General features: G+C 40.9%; 1 protein-coding gene across 2 annotated transcripts in view; it reads right to left on the bottom strand.

Moving 5' to 3' along the window:
• CPNE5 (copine 5) overlaps nucleotides 1-25,198 on the bottom strand; it is a 197,431-nt gene that overhangs the window by 10,944 nt on the left and 161,289 nt on the right. For both annotated transcript variants that reach the window (XM_074236397.1, XM_074236396.1), the window contains exons 11-14: nucleotides 24,164-24,239; nucleotides 16,160-16,213; nucleotides 11,425-11,486; nucleotides 4,813-4,859 (exon numbers count right to left, since the gene is read on the bottom strand). In XM_074236397.1, the coding sequence (XP_074092498.1) occupies nucleotides 4,813-4,859; nucleotides 11,425-11,486; nucleotides 16,160-16,213; nucleotides 24,164-24,239 (239 nt within the window). The remainder of the gene's footprint in view (nucleotides 1-4,812; nucleotides 4,860-11,424; nucleotides 11,487-16,159; nucleotides 16,214-24,163; nucleotides 24,240-25,198) is intronic.

The following is a 25,198-nucleotide window of genomic DNA, read 5'->3' as shown; positions in this document are numbered from 1 at the left end:
ATAAGTCTCTTTTCTCTGAATAGGTAGAACTTGCTGTATATACATTGTATGTGTATTGATCATTATACATCTTATATTATAATCTAAATATTTCATGTGTGGATATGTGTCATTATCAACTGGATTATAAATTCCTTCAAGGCAAGGAAGAGTTCTCACCAATATCTCACCAACAGTGCCTCACACAGGTTTGGGTACTTCCTTGGATCACAATAAATATTAGTTGATTCCTTTTAAAAGAACTAAGTCTGACCATGCCAGAAGCTAATTCCTGACTTTAGAAGGATGTGAGTGAGGATGCCCTCTCACCAGTGATGAAGAGAGAGGCTAAACAGTGAATCAGTCCAATAAGGATGAGAGTTACTATGGTAGAGTGGATGGTGCTCTGGACCACACATGGCTACTGGTCCTGCCTGTGATGCTGACTTGCTGAATGACCCTTGATGTTGCTCCATCTCTCTCTCTCTCTCTCATCCTCATATGTAAAATCAAAGACAGCTGGAGTTGGAAGAGCTCTCATTGCTAGCCTCCTCATTTTGTATTGTGATTTTAGGGAGGCAACTGAAGGCCAGTTTAAGTCTTGGGGTACAAGGAAGGGTAGAAACAATCTCCATCCTCAGGGAATTTAGGTTCTAATGGAAGAGACAACATGTAAATAAACTTCATATAGAGAAAATATAGTGTCAATGGAAAGTAATCTCAGGGAAGGGAAGTGACTGGGAGATGAAGAAAAAGGACCTTTTGCAGAAAATGGTATTTGTGTTGAGTCTTAAAGGAAGTCAGGGAAGCTAGGATCCAAAGGAAAGGGAAGAAAGTATTCTAGGCATCAGGGAGTCAAATGCAAATGGGGTAAAGTATAACAAGACTAGAAAGGTTTGAAACCAGGCCCCACAAACCCACAGTGATTATAAATAGTTACAGGAGGTTATGACAGGAGGAAGGCACAACTGACCACAGGTTAGGGGTTGTGGCGAGGGCGCCACATTAAGACAACAGTATTGCAGGAGACCAAGTTGGCAAGGAGGACATGTCAAACATCAAAGGCTACTCTGAGATAGCACACATGGGGACTGGCGAGAAGTGAGCCAGAATGTCTCCTTCTCTCCCCGAATCACTCTAACAAAAACAGAAGTGAATTGTAGACCAGAAAGAACAGGGAAGGGGAGTATCTTAGAAGGGGTGAAAGCACTTCTGTTCTCATAGAATGTAAGGTGCTGCCAGCACCAGAGGAGCAAAGTAGCCACACAGTAGAGGAGACTGCAATTCCTTGGACTCATGCGGCCACAAACAGCAGCAGCAGACAGATGATTGTTGAGTTATTTTCTCCTCCTCTGTGGTTGTTGGGAAAACCATTATAAAAGTAAGACCATTTTGCCCATCTCCTACCAGCATTTGCTACAACAGTTCCAAGTTAGTAAGGGCTTTAAAATGCCATAGAAGATTTTAAACTTGATCCTAGAGGTAATAGGGAGCCACCAAAGAGTGTTGATTCAATACAAGGGAAAAATGCTAACAATCAGAGGTATACTACAGAGGAACAGAGAAAGCCAGGTGGCTCGGTGGATAGAGTGGACCTGGAGTTAAGGAGAACTCATCTTCCTGAGTTCAAATCTGGTCTCAGACACTAACTGTTTGACTCTGAGCAAGTCACTTTACTCTGTTCACCTCAATTTCCTCCTCTATAAAATGAACTAGAAAAAGGAAATGGCAAACCACTCCAGTATTTTTGCTAAGAAAACCTCAATCAGGGTCAGGAAAAATCAGATATGACTGAAATGACTGAACAATACAACAACAAAGAGGAACAGACTGCCTTTGGAGGTACCAGGTACTTCATTACTAGTGGTCTTTAAATAAAGGCTAGATGACCACTTATTAAGGCTATTGTAGCTGGAATTTCTATTCAAGGCTCAGGTTGAACTGGATGGCCTGAGACTCCTTCCAAATCTGAGAGTCTTTCTATGCCCTACCCAAGGTCACACCAACATGCTCAGTTGGTAATAATGACTTAATGGGTTACTCCTCCCCTGTAATATATTTACACTAAATAGGGGCCTTCTGAGCAAAAGGGCTGAACTAAATGACTTCTAAAGGTCCCTTCCAGCTCTGAGTTCTTTGTTCTGAAGTGAGTGAGGGCCCCTGGTAGCTCGGAGTGAGACCTGGGAAAACTGAAGTCATGAGGGGGATGGGGTACAATTCAGAAAGGCCAGAGAAATGAAACAAGGGGCAGGTTGTGAGGCTAATAATGAATGGATTGTTTAGTGATGTGATGCCTAGTAACTAATGAAACCTGATATCCCAGTGGCATAGGCATAAACAAACGCAGGACCAGTTTGGGGTATATATAAGCCCAGAAGGAGGAAAACGGTCTAAGAAAACCCTAGAAAAAGGAAGGCATGCTAATAATGGTTAATATCTTTATATCACTTTAAGGATTACCAAGATTGTCTATAGATCACAAATATAATACTTAAATATGTAGTTGTTAAGTCATTTTTAGTCAAAGCTGACTTTCCATGACCCCATTTGGAATTTTTTTGACAAAGATCGTAGAAATAATTGCCATTTCCTTTTCCAGCTCATTTGACAGAAGAGGAAACTGAGTAAATTGCCCAGGATCATACAACTAGTTATAGTTATAGTTAGTGTCTGAGGTTGGATCTGAACTCATAAAGATGAGTCTTCCTGATTCCAGGCCAAATACTCTATTCATTGTGATATCTATATCTATATCTATATCTATATCTATATCTATATCTATATCTATATCTATATCTATATCTATATCTATATCTATATCTATATCTATATCTATATCTATCTATATCTATATCTACATCTACACCTACACCTCCATCTATATCTACATCTACATCTATACCTACACCTACATCTACATCTATATCTATATCTATATCTACATCTACATCTATATCTATCTGTATCTATATCTATATCTATCTCTCTATGTGTGTGATATATATATATATATATAAAACACCTATCTCAAAGGGTTAGTGTGAAAATCATGTGAGACAACATACATACATTCATATACATATGTGCATATATGTGTGTTTCTGCACCTATATTATATACATGTGCATTTACATTTATACACATTTGTATATATTATGTGATGATGTTTGTCCTCCATTCTCGTAGAAGACTGTGACATCAGGGAGGTGATGACATGATAAACAGGTGAAATGGATTTGAGTGAGGGAAGCTGTGCTAAATCATCAGCCTCACTCTCTCCTCCAGAGCCATCTGGGTCTAGCAACCAGATATGGATCAGGATGACTGGAGATGGCCCTGGATGTAAGGCAGTCTGGATTAAGTGACTTGCCCAAGGTCACACAGCTAAGTAAGTGTCAAGTGAGGCTAGATTTGATCTCCTGTCCTCCTGTCTCCAAGGCCAGTGCTCTATTCACTGTGACAGCTAGTTGCCCACATATACAATGACAGAACATCCTCTTCTATATATGTATATCTATCTATGTATCTATGTATCTATGTATCTATGTATCTATGTATCTATCTATCTATACATGTATGTGTGTGGATATATTATCTCAAGTGATCTTCCCATTAGTCCTTTGAGACAGGTGCTATTATTATTAAAAGTATTGTTTGAGATCAAGTCTCCTCATCTCATCCAGGCTATGAATACAGAGACCCCTCATGGGAGCTTTGCTGTTTGGCACAGGAATTTTGACCTGATCTAGTTGCCCCTCCATGGGCAGCCCTTCACCATATTGATTTAGTGAGGACATCTAATTGACTTCGAGTTACTGCAACTTAGAATTTCTGAATTCAAACAATCCACCAGCCTCAGCCTCTCCAGCAGGAGGGATTACAGGAATGCATTATCAACTGGAGCCAATTGGTATTATTATAATTTCCCTTTTATAGTGAAAGAAACTGAGGCTCAGAGAGGTTAATGCTTGTCCAAGGTCACATAGCTAAGAAGTATCTTAGGAAAATAATCAATAATCAATCATCATCTACAAAGTACCAGGCATAGTGCTAGGAAAATGAGACAATCCTTGCGCTCAAAGAATTTTCCTTTTACAAACCTGTTCATGGTTAAGTAGTCTCATGTTTTTGCCATTATGTTCTACTGGATCTCTGGGAGTGTTACTGAGGATCACAGCATTGTGTCCCAGATTTCTATAGCTAGCTACTAAGCAGCTCAGGTTAAGAGAAGACCAGAAAAACGAATGAGAAGGAAAAACCATTTTAAAAAAAAAGGACTTCTTGGAGCATGGCTCTCTCAGGATGGTATGCTTAGTTATTTTCTATGGTCTGTTGTACCTTTTAACTGCATTGGAGGCCCCTGGGAGGTAGTACTCGTGTGTTATTTATTCCTCTTTGTTCCATAACTCCCCATATACATGACTACAGTTGAGCATGGTGATAGGTATTGATGAGAGAAAAGCATGATCCTAGGATGGAATACTGCAGGGACCTGGTGATTTCACTCAATACAGAGAAACCCTCCCTATGTCTTAAGAGTTTCCTAAATAAATAAATAAATAAAAGATGGATGTAATATCTCTAGTTGAAACCTTGATTCCCATGCCTACTAGACTGTGTTGACCTTGGGAGGTAATGCCCACAAGTTATTATTTTTGCTTACAAAGAGGGAAAATTGAGGCAAAGAAAGTGCCAAGAATAAGGGGAAGGCCTTGTGTAGCATCATCCATCAGATTATGTTCAAGAATCAACTCCTTAGCCCTTTAAAACACATCCTTCCCCTCCTCCACTTTCTGGACCAAGGAACTCAGGTGCCTGTGATTGGTCACTCACCATTGGAGGCCGTGAAGTCAATGGCAACTGTGAAATTGATCTGGGTCCTAGGAGAAGAAGAAGAGTAAGAAGAGTGATTCCCTGAGGTGAGAGGAGCGCAGGAGACCAGTTGGTACTTCCACATAGTAGCTTTAAACCCTAGTCACTTTATATTGCTTGGCTTTTCTAATTAAGGACAAGGGGACAATAGCCCTACCCTGTCTATAATACAAAAAGGTGGTTTGTGAAAACTGTGGAATCTTTTTGTAAAACAAAGACTTGGGCAGCTAGGTGGCACAGTGGACAGGGTATCAAGAATCAGGAAGATTCTTCTTCCTGAATTTAAATTTGGCCTTAGACTACCTAGTTGTATGAGCCTCTGTTTGCCTCAGTTTCCTCCTATGTCAAACTACTCCAGTATTTCTGCCAAAACAACTCCAACTGTTCACAAAGAGTTCACCAACTCTGAAAAGACTGAACAGCTATATCTGGATGTTAAATCTTTTTGTAAAACAAAAAAAAATACATATTTGTTGTTATCTTTTCTCAGGTCCCCCAGGGAGAAACAGGAAGCTGGTCAGTCAGCTTCCTCAGCTAGAAGCCTGGCCATTGATCACCTAGTTACTTTTAACCTCAAGTGAAACGGGTAAGCTAGAGAAAGTTGAAGATTCTGTTTGAAATGCAGGCAAAGTTTGCTATCAGTCATTCATACACAGGATGAATTTGAGTTCCCAGATCAAATCTTTGCCCACCTATCAGAGTAGCCCCAAGATATTTTGGGCCTACTCTCTCATTTTGAAATGAAAGCCTCTGCCCCTTAGACATGAGAACATTTTTGAGACATGGAAATTCTTTTCCTTCTCCCAGAAACATTTTCAGAAATTATGTTCCAGTAAAACCCCAGATAATATTCTAAGATGCATTAAATACAAAGATGAAGGAGACTACATTGTCTCTCTTTCTACCCATGTTTCTGGCTGGCTGAGCCAATCATTTCTGATTGATTCCCAAGCCAGCTCATGATAGAGTATATTGGAATGGTGGAGGAACCCTTGATCTTTTCCTGTCCCTCTGCTTCCCAAATTCAGCAAAAAATCTTTGTATGGAAACTGCCTGTTGAAGCTCTCAAAATAAGTCATACTACTACTACTACTACTACTACTACTACTACTACTACTACTACTACTATGAAGAAAAGGACCTGTGGTTTGAACCTCTCTAGTCTCAGTTTCTTCATCTGTAAAATGATGGGGCTAGACTACATTGTAAGTCCATAAGTTTCCTTTGCAACCAGAAGAATCCGGGAGCCAACTCAAACCAATAGCTCTCTTGAGAACTAATGGTTAAATTTCCAACGAGAGCATTTACACCTGGGAAATCAGTAAACTCTACAAATCAGGGCTTGATTTATTATTTTGTTGAGCAATGGAGAAAATGTTAATGATGTAGGTTAAACTTAGGAGTGTATCATGCATTTTTTTGTAGAGCCGGTTGTTAACAATTTACCTGCATACTCCATCTTACAACTCTGGAACTATGAGCCTGGGATTTTGTTTCTGTAGGAAATCCTTCCCCTGAGGCAGATTGAAAGCCATTTATAGCTTGGAGTCTTGAAGAGCTGTGACACTCAGAGAGGTCATTTAGCTAGTAAATGGCTTAGAGTTCAGCACCCAAGTCATTATGCTAGAATACCTTTTATTTTTAAAAGAATAGCTTACATTTATCTGGTATTTAAAAGACCTTTGCTCACAGCCTCCCTATAAGGTGCAGCATGGGCAGCATGCCAGCTACAGAGGAAAGAGCATGCCTCTGGAGGTAGAAAACCCAGGTTTAAATTCTGCTCAGACTCTTGCTTTCTGAATTGTTGTCAGTTGTGTTCAACTTTCCATGACCCCATTTTTGGAATTTTATTGGCAAAGATACTAGAGTTATTTGTCAATTCCTTCTCTAGCACATTTTACAGATGAGGAAACTGAGGCAAGCAGAATCAAGTGACATGCCCAGGATCACACAGCTAATAAATGTCTGAGGTCACATTTGAACTCAGTTCCATATGACTCCAAGCCTGGTGTTCTATCTGTGTGCTACTCAGGTACTCCTACCTGAATAACTGAGCAAGTTATGTAATCTCCCTCTGATAAAGGTATCAGGGTATACTGGAAAGAACTGCATTTGGAATCAAGGTCAAGGTCCCTTCCTAAAGTCTGACTCTAACCCCTGCTCCTTATTAACTGTGTAAATAGGATGATAAAGTAGGCCACAGATTTAGAAATGAAAAGGACTTTGGCCAAAGTCCATCCAATCCAAATTTACAGAAGAGGAACCTGAAGAACTAAGAAATTACTTGACCTCCCCAATGTCATACAAGTAACAAAATAGCTGAACTGGGATCCAAACTCAGGTCCTCTGACTTCAAAAGCAATCCTCTATCCAGTTCATTTTCTGGGACTTGGTTTCCCCATCTATAAAATGAGATGGTTGGACCAGGTGACCTTTTAGGTATGTTTTACTTCTAAATTTTATGATTCTCTAAAGTACACATGGAGATCCTGATGGGGCACAGATGTCCAACTGCAGGAGCTAATCTGCAATGTCAGAGGCCACATGGTATAATAGGAAAGAGGGCTGAATTTAAAAGTCAACCTGACTTGAGTTAGAATTCCACTTTCTGACCCTAAATCACAATCTCTGCACTATAATTTCCTTATCTGAAAATTAGGGGATTGGATTTGAGGACTTTTAGAATCCCCTACCTCTATATTTCTATGATCTCTCCCATGGGTGAGGGGTAAAGGCAGTTTTACTTACCTAGAGAACACAACCTGCTGACACCCTAGCTCCCAAAGGCCCAGTCATCAAATTGGCTAGCTGGTATGATAGGAGGATGCTGATGCCCAGGGGGATATATTGATGATGGAGAATCAGGGAAGGAAAGCCCAAGACAATACCCTTATCTTACCCCATGCCTGGGCAGGCCCTTCACTGGGGACATGACAAACAGGCTTTCAGAGCTGGAAAGGATCTTAGAGACCATTTGGTCCAACTCCTTCATTCTACAGTGGAAAACACTGACACTGACACCTGTGCCCTCCCACAGTGTCAGAGGCAACAGCTTTGGACAGCTGGACCTTGTTCTGCCAGAGGCTGTGCCTGTAAGAATAGCCGGTTTGGAGACAAATGTCTTGGTCTTTTATTTACTGAGGCTCTCATTTACTAGCTGTGGGACCTCAGACACCTTACTTCCCTTCCAGGCCTCAGCTTCCAACAGTAAAATGAAGGGCTTTGGACCAGATGGCCTTGAATGTCTTTCCAAATGTAACATTCTATGATCCTAAGAAACTTGACTTGAGGCTATCTGGAAACAGTGGAAAGAAAGCTAGATTAGTAGATGGAAGACCTGAGTTTGAATCTTGAGTCTGCCATTTACTAGCTGTTTAACTTCAGGCAAATCGGGTAACCTTCCTGAGGTTCAGTTCCTTGTCTAAAAAATTAAGGGACAGGACTAGGTGATGCCCTGAGTTCCCTTCTACCACCAAATCTGGGATCTTAAGCTCTCTCATTTTTAACTTCTCCCTCAGAACAGTCTCATGAAGCTGTGACAGAATACACCTAAAAATGAAAACAAAATGAAAATTCCCATTTTGAGGATGGGAATATTAATAACAGAAACATTCTGATGTGGATAGAAAGGGAGAGGTCTAGAGCATTTGGTGTTTGCCACCTTGGGAGGGTAGTTTCAGCTAAGGGACCAGAAAGGGGCATCTTGGGTAGAATGAGGATGTGCTATGCCTAGATAAAGGGACCATAGGAGCCTAGAGTCCCTTGGAACTAGAGGGTTCCTTGGAAGCTATCTAATCTTAGATCTAGATCTGGGAGGGACCTCAGAGGCCATTCAGTCTGACTTCCCCATTTTACAGATGAGGAAACTGAGGCCAAAAGAAATTGTGACTTTAGGGTACTTTTCATATTCTTTTCTAGAATGAATGCATAGGCACTGATTGTAATGATGATTTTTGACCCACACTTCCTCTCACCTTCAATGTGCCTGGGCACAAACAAGGTGAATAAGGGAGGGGGTCCAGGGTATGTAGACTATGAGCCAGACCCCAAAGCATATGGGCAGCCTTGTCACTGTGACAACCCAAGAGCATTGGACTTGGCAGAAGCTGCCTCCAACAGCTTTATCATTCTTTCCCCTTTTGATCTCTTACTCTGCCCCATCCTATGGCATAAGAGAATCAATTTGGGCAATTTTTGTCTCCACATCAAGGTCCCTGGTTGTTGTCTTACTTTTCTTTTCCTTGATTTCCTGAGTATCTACTTTTCTGGAACTATTTTCTTGTTTTGTTTTGGGCTTTGGTTTTCATCTGGACCTTTGATTTCTCTCTTCACTGATGCAGGTCAGCAACTCAACTGTAACATCATCTTAGAGTAGGATGGATTCTGTATTGTACATCTTTTTGACTTCATAATTAAACAGTCAGAGACCTCAATTTCCTCATCGATATAATGAGGAAGTTGAGCTGAATGTCACATGAGGACCCCTTCTGGTTCTAGATAGCTTCCAAGCTTCCCTCAAAATCTGTTTCTATGATCCCTTTATCTAGGCACTCAATGCCCTCATTCTTCCTTGGCCTCTGGTAAAGTCAATGAACTCTTTCCCAGAATAATGTTTTTAAATAATTGAGTTGTTATTCAGTCATGTCTGACTCATCATGACCCCATTTGGGATTTTCTTGGCAGAAACACTGGTGTGGTTTACCATTTCTCTCTCCAGTTTATTTTACAGATGAGGAAACTGAGGCAAAGGGGATTAAATGACTTGTCCAAGGTCACACAGCTAACAAGCATCCGAGGTCACATTTGAACTCAGGTCTTCCTGCCACTATTTCCTGGTCTTACCTTGATGCCTTTAGATAATCAAAGAAAAACTATAAATTTCAGTTAGAGATTAGTGAAAATGAAAACGTATTTTTTTCTCCCATCTAAGCACACAGACATCTCTGAAACCTCTCAGTGAATGCCCACCCAGATTAAGAAACTTTGTCTTGGATTGTTGCTTGGTCCACTGAGAAGTTAGGTGACTTGCTCAGGGTCACCTATCCAGAGTGTTTTAAAAGTTGGACATGAACCTCAAGGCTATCTAAGGACCAGGGTGACCCTTCTATCTAATACCTCATGATGTCTCTGCCCAGGCCTTCTTACTTACTAGTCAATCTGTAGTCTTGATTCCCCTGTTTCTCTCTGCCCTCCAGTAAATGCACACTCCTTCATTCCTCTCTTATCTCCCTAGCTTCCTGACCCCCTTCTTCTCCTTGACCCTTGTTAGCTATGTCCTCCTTAATTCCTAGCTTATCTGCTTAGATTCCTGATCCCTGGCTTCTCCTCCACTTCTGGCAATTTCATATACCTTAACTCCTGGTTGCCCACCCAAACCTCTGTTGACTTGCTTGACCTATGGGTAATCCTTTTGCTCTTTCCTAGTATTTGTGCATCCTGTAACAGTTGCCTCTTGCCTAGTGACTGTCCCAGCCTTGGGGTCTGCCCTGTTGTCATGATCCGATATTCACTGTGGTTCCAAACTGGGAGGCCAATCCTGCTGCCTCATGGACCAGTAATTCAAGGATCCAGTGGTTAGCGGAACCTTCTGCTTAATGGGCTAAGACTTAAGTACTTGTTATAGTTGTTATTGTTAATCCATTTTTCAGTCATGTCCAACTTTCTCTGACCCCATTTGGTGCTTTCTTGGCAAAGATATTAGAGTAGTTTGTCAATTCCTTCTCTAGTTCATTGTTCCAATGAAGAAACTGAGGCAAACAAGGTCACACAGGGTCACACAGTTTGTAAGTATCTGAAATCAAATTTGAATTCAGGAAGATGAGTCTTCTTGACACCACCTAGATGCCCATCAGTCATGCCTGATTTGTGTTGGACTCTTTATAGCCATAACGCCTTTTGGAGTTTTGGCAAAGATACTGGAGTAGTTTACCATTTCTTCCTCCAACTCATTTGAGAAATGAGCCAATCAATGAAAAATTGAGGCCAAGGGAGTTAAATAATATGTGATTTGCCCAAGGTCACACAACTCTTAAGTGTCTGAGGGCAGACTTGAACTCAGGAACAGTCTGGCACTCAATCCACCTTGTGTCTTTTTAGCCACCCTAAAATTCAAGTATCAAAAGTGGGATTTGAATTATAATTCCAAAGAGAGATAAGAATACCTTCAGAACTTCTTCTCTGAACTTTGAGTCTGGCACCTTAGACCATTAGACCAGCCTGATGCTTTTTAAAGTAAAGGTGGGGCGGCTAGATGGCGCAGTGGATAGAGCACTAGCCTTGGAGTCAGGAGTACCTGAGTGCAAATCCGGCCTCAGACACTTAATAATTACCTAGCTGTGTGGCCTTGGGCAAGCCACTTAACCCCATTGCCTTACAAAAATAAAGAAGCCTAAAAAAACCCCAAATAAAATAAAGTAAAGGTGATCCTCAAATCCTGAGCATTTGAGGATACTCTTCACAATCAGTCAGACCAGTGAAGCAAGGCACCACCTTGGTTCAAACTGACAATGCATTTGGGAACTCAAACGACTTTTAAGTTCATATGTAAGGAGCCCAGTTGAGCCCTTCTCTCACCCTCCTTTGATATAATCCAAAAATGTGCATTCCGACTCCACTGCGAAGGAAAGGAGTGTTACCTTGGGGGAAAAAAGATAGAGCATCTATTAACCATGATGGGTTATCACCATAGGGCAGGGCAAGATTTGGGTATTGGATGGCTGAGTTCCCTCCCTGCCCCCCGCCAAGTCAAAAATTCTTATTCAATGTCTAAAATATGCCAGACACTGGACTAGAAACAACCTGCCTTCAAGAAACTTATTTTCTAATGGGGAAGACAACACATCTGGGTCTCCTCTTACTTTTTTTTTCAATCCAATCGATTGAAAATACATTTATTAGGCCCTTACAGTGCAAAGCACATGGAGAGGTTCAAAATTTGAGGCTTACAGCTTGTAAAGTGGATAACATATATTGCAGATAATGCATGATTACATATATTAAAAAGAGAGACCATGAAAAAGATGGGAGGAGGAGGTTATTACAAAAAGAATAGGGAATGGAGCATAGATGAGATTTGAGTAGGGCTCTTTAAAAAAAGCATGAGAATTCAACAATGAGAGAAGGAAGGACATTCTTCTACCCCATCAGGCTGAGTGTAGCCCAAAAGTTCACCAAATTTCTCTCACTGCATTTTGGGGGGTGCAGTTTGGCCTTTTAAATCCCCCTTTCAGTCTTAGGGAGTTTGTTTTGCTTTTACAATTATCTCCTCTCTCTCCCTGCCATTATTCTCTATTACTCTCTATTTTATACCTCTCCATCCCTTCTTGCAAGCAACCTTCTCCATTTCCATCTTTGATATTGTTCAGTTGTTTCAATCATGATCTACTCTTTGTACCTCCATTTAGTGTTCTCTTTGCAAAGATACTGGAATGGGTTGCCATTTCCTTCTCCAACTCATTTGACAGATGAAGAAACTGAGGCAAACAAGGTTAAATGATTTCCCCAGGGTCATATAACTACTGAGTGCCTGAAACTAGATTTGAACTCAGGAAGATGCATCTCCCTGACTCCACAGAAACTCTTTCCATAGCACCAACTAACTGTTCTTTGCTAAATGTAAGTGGCTATGAAATTGTCCCACACTTTTTTGAGGAAGGAGTTCCTATAAAGTACTGCCCTATAGAGCTGGAAAGTAAAGGGAGGCCTGTCAATTGGGGAACAACTGAACAAGTCTATGAATATGATGGAACACTAATTATTGTGCTGTAAGAAATGATAATTGTACGAAAAATGTTTTCAGAAGAACCTGGGAAGACTTGTATGAACTGATGCAGAGTGAAGTGAGCAGAATCAGGAGAATAATTCATACCATAACAATAATATTGTAAAGATTAACAACTTTGAAAAACTTAACTCTGATCATCCCTGATTATCACAATGAACAATCATGGTTCCGGAGGACTTATGATGAAATAGACTACCCACCTCCATTGAGACATAATTTTTTTGGACATGGCCAATGTGGGGTTTGTTTTGCTTGACTATACATGTTTGTAAAAGAAGTTTTGTTTTTCTTTCTCAGAGGTGGAGGGGAAAAGAGAAGAAGGAAGGGAGAGTGTGGGAAAGAGAGGAAAAAAGTAATTTAAAAAAAATTTTTAAAGAGAAAGTACCACTCTACATCACCCAATAGATCTCCAAACCCAGGCTTCTGTGTCTGACATGAGCCAATTGGGATAAGGTAGAAGCGATATGGATAATCTCCCTGATTTTCCCCTTACTGACTAGGGATGGACTCCTCCAAAACTTATTTGTATAAATCCACCATAAATGTCCAAGCAGGAATTTATACATTAAGAGATGGGGATTGGATTTGAGATTTCAGTGATATGAGGAACTTACAGGTAAGGAACTTCCTTTGATTAAGGGAAGCCAGAAACCTTTAATCTTTAAAAAAAAATCATCTCAAGTACTATTTTTTTTAAGGTTTTTGCAAGGCAAATGGAGTTAAGTGGCTTGCCCAAGGCCACACAGCTAGATAATTATTAAGTGTCTGAGACCAGATTTGAACCCAGGCACTCCTAACTCCAGGGCTGGTGCTTTATCCACTGTGCCACCTAGCCACCCCATTTGAGTACTGTTAATGACTTTCTCAGAACCAGTTTGTGTCAAAGGCAAGCTATGAACCCCAGTCCTGACTATGAGGCCATTATTCCACACTACCTGTTGTGTCTTATACCTATTGATATTCTCAGCCTTCTCCACCGACTTTTAGACTCATTCTAAATTTGCCTCTCTCCATTTTCTGGGGATAGCCCCACCAGCACCCCATTCCAGAATCAGATGACTAAAAGCCTGCTCCTTTCCTCCTCAGGGTTTTCATCTTTCAGATTTCATTTTTCAGATTCCTCTTTTTTGCACTCTCTGTTCTCTCAAACTGAAGTCCTAGACAAAACTAAATACATTTCTCCAAGAGCTCTGTTTAAGGAAGCCCGGCTCAGGATCCAGAAAATCTATATTCATTGTCATTCAGCAAGCATCCAGTCAATGTAAGGCTCAGGGTCCACAAGTTCAAAATTTATGACACCAGGACAGGTGCCAGTCAGCAATTTATCTTTGCTCTACATAGCAAGGAAGGGCTGGCCAAGTAGTTAAGTAAGTGTAAGGGATGGTTCAGGAGGGACCTTCGACCTATTTAAAGGACCCAGCTCTTTTCAAACCACTCTGTTCTTGAAGGGACTGCCTCCTTTGCTCTTTGGGTAGAGCTGGCAGAAACTTCATGAGTAAGTCATTAATCAGGGTTACTTCTCTATGGATACCCAGACATATCAAAGAAACCCAGAACCTCAGAGGTCATTTAGTATAACCAAAGTGCCCTCCATTCTTGGAATAAGAGACTGATAAAGTAGTTCAGAAGACAGAGTATAACTTGTACTTATGCAAGAATTTTTTTCTAAAATTTCCAGTCTACCCCCGTAAGCTGCTGTCTGGAACTGTCCAATCAGGAACAACCAACTGGGAGCTTGTGGGGTAATGAATAGAACACTAACCCTGGAATCAGGAAGATCTGAGTTCATAATCCTGCCTCAATCTGTATGACCCTGGGCAAGTCACTGAACTTCTGGCTGCCCCAGTTTCCTCATCTGTAAAATTAGGAAGATAATAACACCTAACTCCCAAGATTATTGTGAGGATGAAATGAGATAATATTTTTTTTTTAGGTTTTTGCAAGGCAAATGGGGTTAAGTGGCTTGCCCAAGGCCACACAGCTAGTTAATTATTAAGTGTCTGAGATGGGATTTGAACTCAGGTACTCATGACTCCAGGGCAGGTGCTCTATCTACTGTACCACCTAGCCACCCCCGAGATAATATTTTTAAATACTTTGCAAACTTTTAAATTTCTATATAAATGTGAGTTTATATTATAACTGCTCCTGGGCATCCTATTCCACATTAGGACAGTTCTAAAAGGAGCTTTTTTCCTTACTGACCCTAAATTTGCCTTTCTGAAACTCCCATCCATTGGTCTTTACATCATGCTCTCAAGTGGCCATGTAGGCATTGCCTAAAGGATCTGGAAATGTTTAGCTAAGAAAAGAGCAGATTAAGAGGGAACAGCACAGAGGGATTTAAGCATTTGAAGGTCTGGGACCTGGAAGAAGAAATAGACTTGGCCCCAGAAGGGTCTTAGGATCTTAGGTCCAGAATTGGACAGCACCTCAAAAGCCATCTAATCTAACCCCCCCCATTTTATAGATGAAGGAAAGTGAGGTCCAGGGAGGTTATTTTTACTATTATTATGAATAACTAGCATTTATATAGTTTAAGGTTCACACCACACTTTACAAATAATATCTATGTACAAGACTTTGTTACAAGACTTGTGCTTTTCTTTTTTTTTCCTTTTTTTCCCTAATGGAGGGAGGAAGGAGGAGGGAGAGAAAATTAGTTTTAGTTAATTGAAAAAAATTTTAATTTAATTTAAAAAAAAAACAACAAGGAATGGGCTGCCTTGGGGCAGCAGTGGGTGGCCCTTCACACTGGAGGTCCTCAAGAGGAGACTAGATGATTATGTCTTGAGTATATAGTAGAGGGAATTCTTAGTCTGTCATGGACTGGTCTAGTTGGCCTCAGAGGGCCCTGGGAACTCTCAAATTCTGTGATTCTGTGAGCCCTTCCAGTGAACTCACTACTTCAGGAGGCAATAAACAATAAAGTCGCCTCACTTTTAAAAAAAATTGGTAATTCGGGCTCATAGCTAATTAGCCAAGATTACTGAGTTTCCAGTGCATTTCCGGAAGGGGACCCATTGCATGGCTTCATACAAGACCACCCATGGGGAGGGGGGGTAGTTCCCGGCTCGGTTTGTGAGCTCGTTTCAAGAGCTGCCCCCCCCCCCCCAGTTAGGATCCCCCAGGGCTCTCGGTTTCTTTGAGATCCTCCCCCAGTCCCTTTGATGATCCTCCATGTGCCCAGCAGGTCTCCTCCTGGTGCTGCTCTGTGTCAAACAGATGTAGAGACAGTTTAGCTGGATCCTGGGTTGCTGAGAAGCCCCTGTGGGAGTTTTTCTTGTCCAAATTTCATCCTGAAACAGGCTGCCTGTTGTCTCTGTCATCTCCCGGGAGGTTGCTCCATCGGCACCTCCTCTCCTCCCCAGCCCTTCTCCACCCCCGCCTTTCTCCCCATCCTCCCTGGCCTGAGCTCCCACATTCTGTACACCAGGGCCTGACACTGTCTAGAATTCAGAATGTCTTCACTCAGCCCCTGGGGGAGAGAGGATGGGGTGAGGGGGTAGGGAAAGAGGGACTCACTGTGCCGGAGTTCAGGTATTTCTTTTTCTTCATTTTCTTTTTCGGATTCACTACCTGAAGGAGGAAAGAGTTGGAAGGTCAGAGGGGAGAGACTCCAGAGGGTCACTGGGGCCACATTCTTAAGTGTGAGAGTTTATCTGCTCCCTCTGCACTCCCTCCTCCCAAGGGACAAGGACATAGGGGACAAAATTTTGCCTTGGAACCCAAACTTTAGACCACAAGGCTCCCCCATTAGAACGAGAACTCTAAACACACAGGAGAAACCCCATTACTCACCTCTTCGTCAGATAGCTTCAGGTCCTGTCAGATCCTTCACTTTTAAGTATAACCAATACACCATGTTTGAAGAATCATTGTTAGATCATAGATTGTACATTAGAAAGGATCAAGAAGCCATCAGCATTTTGCAGATGGGAAATTGAGACCCAGAGAGATGAAGTTAGAATCATTGGATCCAAGATTTAAAGCTGGAAGAGATTTCAGGGACCATCTAGGCTAACTTCTTCATTTTACAGATGTAGAAAACTGAGGCCAAAGAGCGTAAGTGACTTGCCCAAAGTCACCCATGTAATAAGTGACAGAATTGAGAATCAAACTTAGATCTTCTAACTATAAAATTTGTACTTTGTTATTGTGGAATATTTTTTCCCACAGAATACCCTTGCTTTCCCCCATTTCTACCTGGATCTACATGGTCCTCATCCTTCAAGACTCACCCCATCCATCAAGCTTTCTCTAATTTCCCCAGATCTCTTTGGAACTCTTGCTACATTCACTGTTAATGTCAAACTCTGGTAAAGTGACTACAGAACTGGCCTCAGAATCAAGAAGATCTGTGTTCAAATTCTGCCTGGACCACACAGTCTGTGTGATCCTGGACAAGTAGCTTAACCTCAATGCTCCAGGTAATTCTCTAAGGCTATAAACAGCAAAACACAAATTGATCTGCCTTGGTAGAATAAGTTCCTAACCAACTGTTCCCTGCAGTAAAAATATAACAAGTTCAGTTTTTTAAAATTTGTACCATATAGGGGTGGCTAGGTGGCACCATGGATAAAGCACCTGCCCTGGAGTCAGGAGTACCTGGGTTCAAATCTGGTCTCAGACACTAAAAATAATTACCTAGCTATGTGGCCTTGGGCAAGCCACTTAACCCCATTTGCCTTGCAAAATCCTAAAAAAAAAAAAATTTGTACCATATAGTACTTTATTGTCACCCCCCTGGACCACTAGGGGCAGGAACTGTGTTTTTTCTCTCTTCTGTTTTAGCTCAGGGACGGACTAGGGATGGCCTAGGGAAAGGACTAACTGGGAGCTAGGGGGCACAGTGGGTAGAGCACCAGGCTTGTGGTCAGGAAGACCAGAGTTCAAATCCAGCCTCAGACACTTACTAGCTGTGTGACCTTGGACAAGTCACTTAACTCTGTCTCAGGTTCCTTATCTGTCAAATGAGTAAGAGAAGGAAATGGCAAATCAGTTCAATATCTTTGTCAAGAAAATGCCAACAATAATAGGAACTAGACCTGTGATTTCATAAGTATAGGGCAGAACTCCTTGAGGAAAGATTCCCTCCACCAAAACAGATTGGCTTTTCATCATCTTGGAAAGTTGCCTAGAGCATTGAAAGTTTAAGTGTCTTGCCCAGGGTCACACAACCAATATAAGTATGGGGTGAAATCTGAACTCAGGTCTTCCTGATCCCAATTGTCTCCATATCTGTTTGATACAGAGCAGCACCAAGAGACTTGTAGGGTACATGGATGGGTCCTAGTTTCCTATAAACTGTAAAATGAAGGGATTGGGTAAAATGATGTCTGATGTCTCAACTTTAGATTTAGGATTCTGTGATCTCTAAGGCTCCTTCAGTTCCTAAATCCCTGATCCTATATGTATAAAGCAGTTTGAAAGTATATGGTATTACTGCTATTTCATTCAGAGGTATAATCTGGCTTAGAAGAAAGGGAGTCTACTTTGGGGTCAGGAAGACCCAAGTTAACCTGATGAATGAATATAAATACTGTCAGTGCCCTATGAATTTTGACCCCCTGGTACAAAGTTCTGCTTGCTCTACCCTGGTCATACCTTTGCTCCAAATCAAGTGTTCTTTCTACCATACTTAATTTTCCTTACATTCTTTTTTTTTAGGGTTTTTTTTTTGCAAGGCAATGGGGTTAAGTGGCTTGCCCAAGGCCACACAGCTAGGTAATTATTAAGTATCTGAGACCGGATTTGAACATAGGTAATCCTGACTCCAGGACCAGTGCTTAATCCACTGTGCCACCTAGCCACCCCCTTACATTCTTTATGTTGACTCTCTCATTTAATTTTCATAGGTTCTCAGATTTAAACATTTTCACTAACTCATCAAGAAAAGTTTCACAAATACTTCATCACATCTCAGTGCCGTATAAAGACAATTATCTCTCATTTTTGTTCTTGTTTTTTTTTTTCTGTTTCTCTGATTATTTCCTCATCACAACTCATATACTTTCTTTCTAGACTACTACTTTCTTACATGGGAACAGGAATTGTTGACTTCATATTATAGATCAGAATACTGAATGAACCTCAAAGTAGTTGAGCATTTTGCTCATGGTCATGTAGCTATTTTTGTAGTAGAGCCAGCTTCCTGATGCTTAGTCCAAATTCAACTACTCAACAAGTCTTGATTGGATATTTACTTTACAAAAGGCCTACAGAGAGATGCAAGGGTGACCCAGACACCAGCCCAGTCCTCAAGGAGTTTACTTTTCAGCAGAAAAGATGGAACTGAACTGAGAATGCTAAACTCAGAATCATTGTACCTGGTTTTAATCCAATTTCTACTATTTCCTCCTGTGTGAACTTTGGCAAGTTATTTAACCCATTTAGGTCTCAGTTTTCTCATTCCAAAATAAGGGACTGGACTAGAGGGACTCTGAAATTCCTTCCAGCTCTAAATCTGTAATATGATAAATTGTAAAACTAGTTATATTATAAAACAGTATGTTGTTTTTGTTGTAGTTGCATCATTTCAGTCATGTCCAAGTCTTCATGACCCCACTTGGGGTTTTCTTGGTAGAGATATTGGAGTGATTTGCCATTTTCTTTTCTAGCTCATTTTACAGATGAGGAAATTGAGGCAAATAGGGTGAAGTGACTTGCCCAGGGTCATACATCTAATAAGTGTCTGAGGCCGAATTTGAAGTCAAGAAGATGAGTCTAATAGACCATCACATAGTAGGTGCTTAATTGTAAGATAATGATTGAAAGAATGGTAGCACTTGAACTAATAGAAGCTAGAAGGAAGTTAGGGAGTACATGAGGTGAAGATAAAGAGGAAGTATATTTTTGGGCTGGTGATCACCTAATCTGGTTGAGATTAGGTTCAATGGTATCCATGGTAATAGGTTCTGTTTTGCATCTAGAAATTTGTTACATGTGGTCAAAGTGGACTGGAAGGTCACAGCCTCCCAGGCTAGTTTTTCCCTAAAAATGCAATGAAACCATCATCAAAATTTAATTGATCCAGGACATTAAGACTCAAACCACTTATAAAGTAAAAAAGGTATAAAAGATATAAAAATCCAGTCCAGAAAGGACTCCAGAAAGGCCAGATGGATTTCCTACTGATTAATGAGTCAACATACCCTTCTGATTTGTCTCTCCATCATTGGCAAATGAAGAGAGGGATGCTGCGTTCAAATGAACCAACAATATACTTGAGGAACAGCCTTTTGGCAGCTGTGCAGAAGGGGAATTTAGGGAGGGGAGAGACTCCCCTATTTCGAGGAGACCAATTAGGAAACCACTACAATAGTCCATGCAAAAGAACATGAGGATATGAGCAAGCACTGGGCAAGAGCTCTCATCCAAATCTGGGTCTGTTATCATACAAAGGGGCAAGTGAATGGAAAGGAACATGGAAAGGGACAGCATCAAGGGCACCGATAGAGGGGTTGGCATTTATAAGGACTCATCTGGAGAGAGAGGGAGTTGACGCAGTCACTTCTGTGAGTGGAGACAGGAGACAGATGTGAGATAGAGCACATAAATAGACTCAATAAGAATTAACAACTGTTTGGATACAAGGGATGAGATACTCTTGAAGAATTTAGAGTGGAGATCTCCAGGGTACAAACCTGGCTAATTGGAAGGATAGTAGTAGAAATAGAGAAGTTAAGGAAGACAAGAATGTTAGGATGAGTTTTCTTTTAGAAGGAAGGCAACAAGAATTTATTAAGTACCAACTGTCTAACAGGCTTTGTGCTAAGTACTTTACAAATATCTCATTTGATCTCTGGGAAATAGATGCTATCATTATAGCCATTTTACAGGGGAGTAAACTAAGACAAAGGTTAAATGACTTGTCCAGCCAATATGTATCTGAGGCAGGATTTGAACTCAGATCTTCCTAATTTTAGGTCCAATTCTCTGTCCACTGCATTTGAAACCATTCACCATCCCCTTTGCCTAGACACATTTCCCTATCCACTGCAACATCTGGCTACCTATGTTGTTTATAGATGAACCCCATAGAGCTAATGAGATTACAAGTATGAGCACAGAGACAGAGCAGAGAAACAGATAAAGAAGACAGAAGTCAGAGAGATGAAGATAGAAAAAGAGATGGAAAAACAGAGACAGAGGGACTAGAATGAGAGAGAAGAAAGGGAGAGAGAAGAGGGCTCAAGATAAAGACCTAGGGACGCTATCAATAGTGGGTAGGGTATGGGTGATTATAAAGGAGATTGAGAGGTTGACTGGAAGAGAACTAGGAAAGAACAGTGTCTTAAGCCTAAAGAAATACGTCTAGGCAAAGAGAATGGCAAACAGTAGCAATGGACAGAGAATTAGACCTGAGTTCAAAATCCTACATCAAATACCTACTATCTGTATAATCATTTTTTATTTTTAAATTTTCTTTATTTTAAGGCAATGGGGTTAAGTGACTTGCCCAAGGTCACACAGCTAGGCAATTATTAAGTGTCTGAGACCGGATTTGAACCCAGGTACTCCTGACTCCAGGGCTGGCTCTATCCATGAGCCACCTAGCTGTCCCAGATCTATGTGATCTTTTTTTTTTTTAAAGATTCTGTCTTCATTCAATGTGCCCAACACAATTTCTTTTTTTTTTCTTTTTGCAAGGCAAATGGGGTGAAGTGGCTTGCCCAAGGCCACAGAGCTAGGTAATTATTAAGTGTCTGAGACTGGATTTGAACCCAGGTACTCCTGACTCCAAGGCCGGTGCTTTATCCACTACGCCACCTAGCCACCCCAGATCTGTGTGATCTTGATCAATTACTTGACCTTTCCTAGTCTCAGTTTCTTCATCTGCAAAAAAGGAGATAATAATACTACCTCAAAGGATTCATGTGTCTGTCTTTAAAGCACTTTGTAAATCTTAAAGAGCCATACAAAGGTTATTAGTCATTCTTATGCTTCAGAGAAGTTAAGAGTGAGACCCAGGAAAAAAAGTCACTCAGTAACTTTGGAGAGAGAAATTTCATTTGAATAATGAAGTTGTAAGCCAGATGGAAAAGGGTTGAGAAATGAGTGGGAGGTGACAAAGAGGAGGCAACTAGTGTAGGCGCTTTTTCTAGGAGTTTGGCTGAGAAAAGCAGGTAGCTTGAGGGGATGGCTATGTCAAGTGAAGAGTTGTTGGAGTTTTTTGTTTGTTTTTGTTTTTCAAGAATTGGCCCAATCTGGGCATGTTTAAGAGTAGGTAAGGAGTCATGGATAAGAAAAGGCTGAAAATTAGGCATAAGGGAAGAGCAAGAGGGTCTGGGAGTATCCTTCAAGTTCTAAATCTATGAACCTAGGATTCTAGAACAAGCAGGATCCTATGGGATCTGGAAGGGGATAGGATCAAGGGATCCAATAGAGAGCTTGGTGTTTGCAAGAAGTCATGTGCATAGGGATCGGGATTGATCGCCAAGTGTAAAGAGAGGAAAAAAAATGAGAGAGGGACAAGAGAGAGTAGGCTTTTGAAAAAAAGTCTGTGAAGAGAAGGTTGAAAGAGACATTCATGGTCATGGTCTCCAAGCCACACAATTCATTCTATAGTATGTTATTCTATTCCTATGTTCATGAACATGTAATAGATTTTCACATTCACCAAAAGACCAAATATTTTGGTAAGTTACAGAGAAGATGGTTAATATGGTGCGTGGCTAACTAGACGGATAACCTCTAGCAAGCTTCTTCTCCTCTAAGCACCCCCATTTTCTCCTCTGTAAAATGAGGGGGTTGACTAGCTCCATCATACCCCAGGAGGCTAGTTCAATAGGGCTAGAATACATACAGAGGACCAGCTCCCTCTAGGGGCCTCTGGGAAGTAACACAGCGCTAGTCTGGCTCCCAGACATTCTCAACACTCATCTCCTGGTTCTTGGGGTGACATGGAGAATTGTCCAGGGTCAGGCAACTAGTGAGTGTCAGAATCAGGGCTTAAATCCAAACTTTTATAGTTCTATTGCACTCCATCTAGCAGAATATCACTGCCTTCCTACCCTTGCCAGGAGCAGAGTGGCGTCTGTAGTTTCCTTCTAGTTCTCCTGGACCTTACAAGAAGGAAAACAGGTTGGGGAGGGAAATTAAATTCTCTAGGTTTAACTGAACAAGCTTCATATTCTAAAGTGGTTTTATTGGAAATCTACAATTAAGATCTTTCTCTTCTTTTCTACTGAGGATCTTGTGTGAAGGATTCTAGATATTCTGATCTTCCCTTATCATTTGTTTCCTAAAAATAAAAATACGAGCCCAAAGAAAGACTGATCTCATCTCCAGCTCCCTTCAAAAGCAGAGAACAAGAAAAGTGAGTTTCATTTAGTAATTCAAAAATTAGGGAGTTAATCTAAGGTATTGATCTCTATCCAGTGCAATAAAGGTACTATTGACCTCCTACTACATGCCTGCCCAAACCTATGCTAGGTCCAATGGAGAACATAGGACAAGAAGACAGTGTGGCCCCTGCCTTCAGGAGACTTTTGGGGGTGAAAAGACACACTAAACAACTAGGGGTCAATAAATATCACCCAAGAAGCCCTGAGTTCAAATCTCATCTTTTGACTGTGTAATTCCTTAACCTAATAGTCATCTAGTTAATTCTCAAAGACTTTGAGTTATAGAAAAGTTGCTGACCTGTCTAATTAAAGGGGGTTTCTTAATTGATAGTAAGTACTAATGGAATCAGAGGTCTAATTCTAAAGATCCTCCAAAATCCATCACTTAAAGGAAAAAGACCTTCATTCAAATCTAGACTTTGGCATTTGCTAGTTGTGTGATCCAGGGAAATTACTTCACTTCTTGGAACCTCAGAATGTTTATTTTTTTAAATCTATTTTTAAAAATATGTATTTATAAAAGGCACTGGAAAGGCAGCTTGACCTAATAGAGGCTTAGGGGTCAGGAAGAACTCAGTTCCAATCCTGATTCTGTATCATTTAGCACAGCACTTTACAAATCACATTTGTTGATTGACTGAAACATATTTGCTCAATGACAATGAGAGAGCTAGCCTCTTAGATTAGTTAAAATTATAAAGAAATTTCTTAACCCGGGAATTCTCTATACCAATAAAATTATAGGTCAAGTCCTTATTCTTAACAAATGATAAAATGAGGTGATTATAGATATTAAATATAAAAAAGTTCAGAAATTGGGGGGGGGGGGAGAGATCATGGAACTGAGGGAGAGAGCAGAGAGCTTCCTGGAGGAAATGGAACTTGAGTTGAGCTTCAAATGTTATATAGGATTTGGCTCTACAAAGAAGAGGCACAGTATTAAAGGTGAAAGGGAAAAACATGGGCACAGGTTTAGTAACTGGGAATTGGACTGGTGAGGCAGGAGTGGAATTAAATCTTTTTATAGAGGAAGAAATCAGTCCCAGAGAGGAAAAATTATTTGACCCAAACCATACAGGTAGTAAGTGACTGTACTAGGAGTAGAACCCAACCTGGAAAATAAGATTTTTGTTATTTTTGTTGTTTAGTCATTTTTTTGTGAAGCAGGAAATGGACTCACCTCATAGATGTTGAATTGACTCTGCCCACGAGCCAGCTCCCGGTAGCTAGTGGTGAACTCCCCAATGAAGTCATGACTGAAAGGAAAAGCAAAACAGCTTGAGTGAGCCCCAGTCTCTACTCTCTTCCCTCTGCCCCTTTTCCTCTCCCTCCTTATTCCAAATATCTTTCTCTAAAGATATCCTGAATTTCACCATTAGGACTTTATTCCTTTGGATTAGATGTTGCCCTTCCTCTTTCACTTGTGTCTTCATTCATTTTTGGTTCCAGAGTTCTGCCTTTACCGTACAACTTTTATGGAGAAGGCCAGAAACCATGAGGAAGACAGTTCTGTAATTAAACAAATATTCCCTGTGTGAATTAAGGGGAGGAATGATAGAGTAGATGTCAGAAGAACAGGATTCTAATCCCATCTCTTATGCTCACTACCTGTATGAATTATCTAATCTTCCTGAGCCTTAGTTTCCTCATCTGTAAAATGGGAAGGTGGAACTTGATGACTTTCAGCTCTAAAGCTATGCTCCCATGAAGGTCTTTGGCCCTGAATGCCCAAGGAAGAAATGAGAATCGAGGGGGTCATTGACTTTCCAGTTTTACCCTGAGCTCAATCACTCACTAAGTCCCTGGTTTCTTCATAGACCTACCAACACCCTTATAGGAGGAGAATGATTCTTCTTAATGAGCTGAAGTACACCCATAGCCTTCAGTACAACTTGGAGAACTCCTGGCTCTGAATCCCACTGACTCCATGAAAAAGAGAACCTCTATTGGTAACTCCCACCATATCAGTCCTTCATAATGAACTGAAGTAGTCAAAGCCCAGAATTCCTGACTGGTCAGTCAGTGAGCATTTATGAAGCACCTCATGTGATGGACCCTTTGTTAAGGGCCAAGAATACAAAGAATAGTAAAAACAAAGCAAAACAAACAAAAAAATCACAAAGCAGTCTCTGCTCTTTAGCTCATAGGCTAACAGGGGAGACAATATGCAAACAAACATGTACAAAGAACCTATTGTTTGTTGTTCAGTCTTTTC

Source organism: Macrotis lagotis, chromosome 5 (genome assembly GCF_037893015.1).
Source record: "Macrotis lagotis isolate mMagLag1 chromosome 5, bilby.v1.9.chrom.fasta, whole genome shotgun sequence".
NCBI lineage: Eukaryota > Metazoa > Chordata > Mammalia > Peramelemorphia > Peramelidae > Macrotis > Macrotis lagotis.
This window is presented reverse-complemented; position numbering and strand designations above follow the sequence as displayed.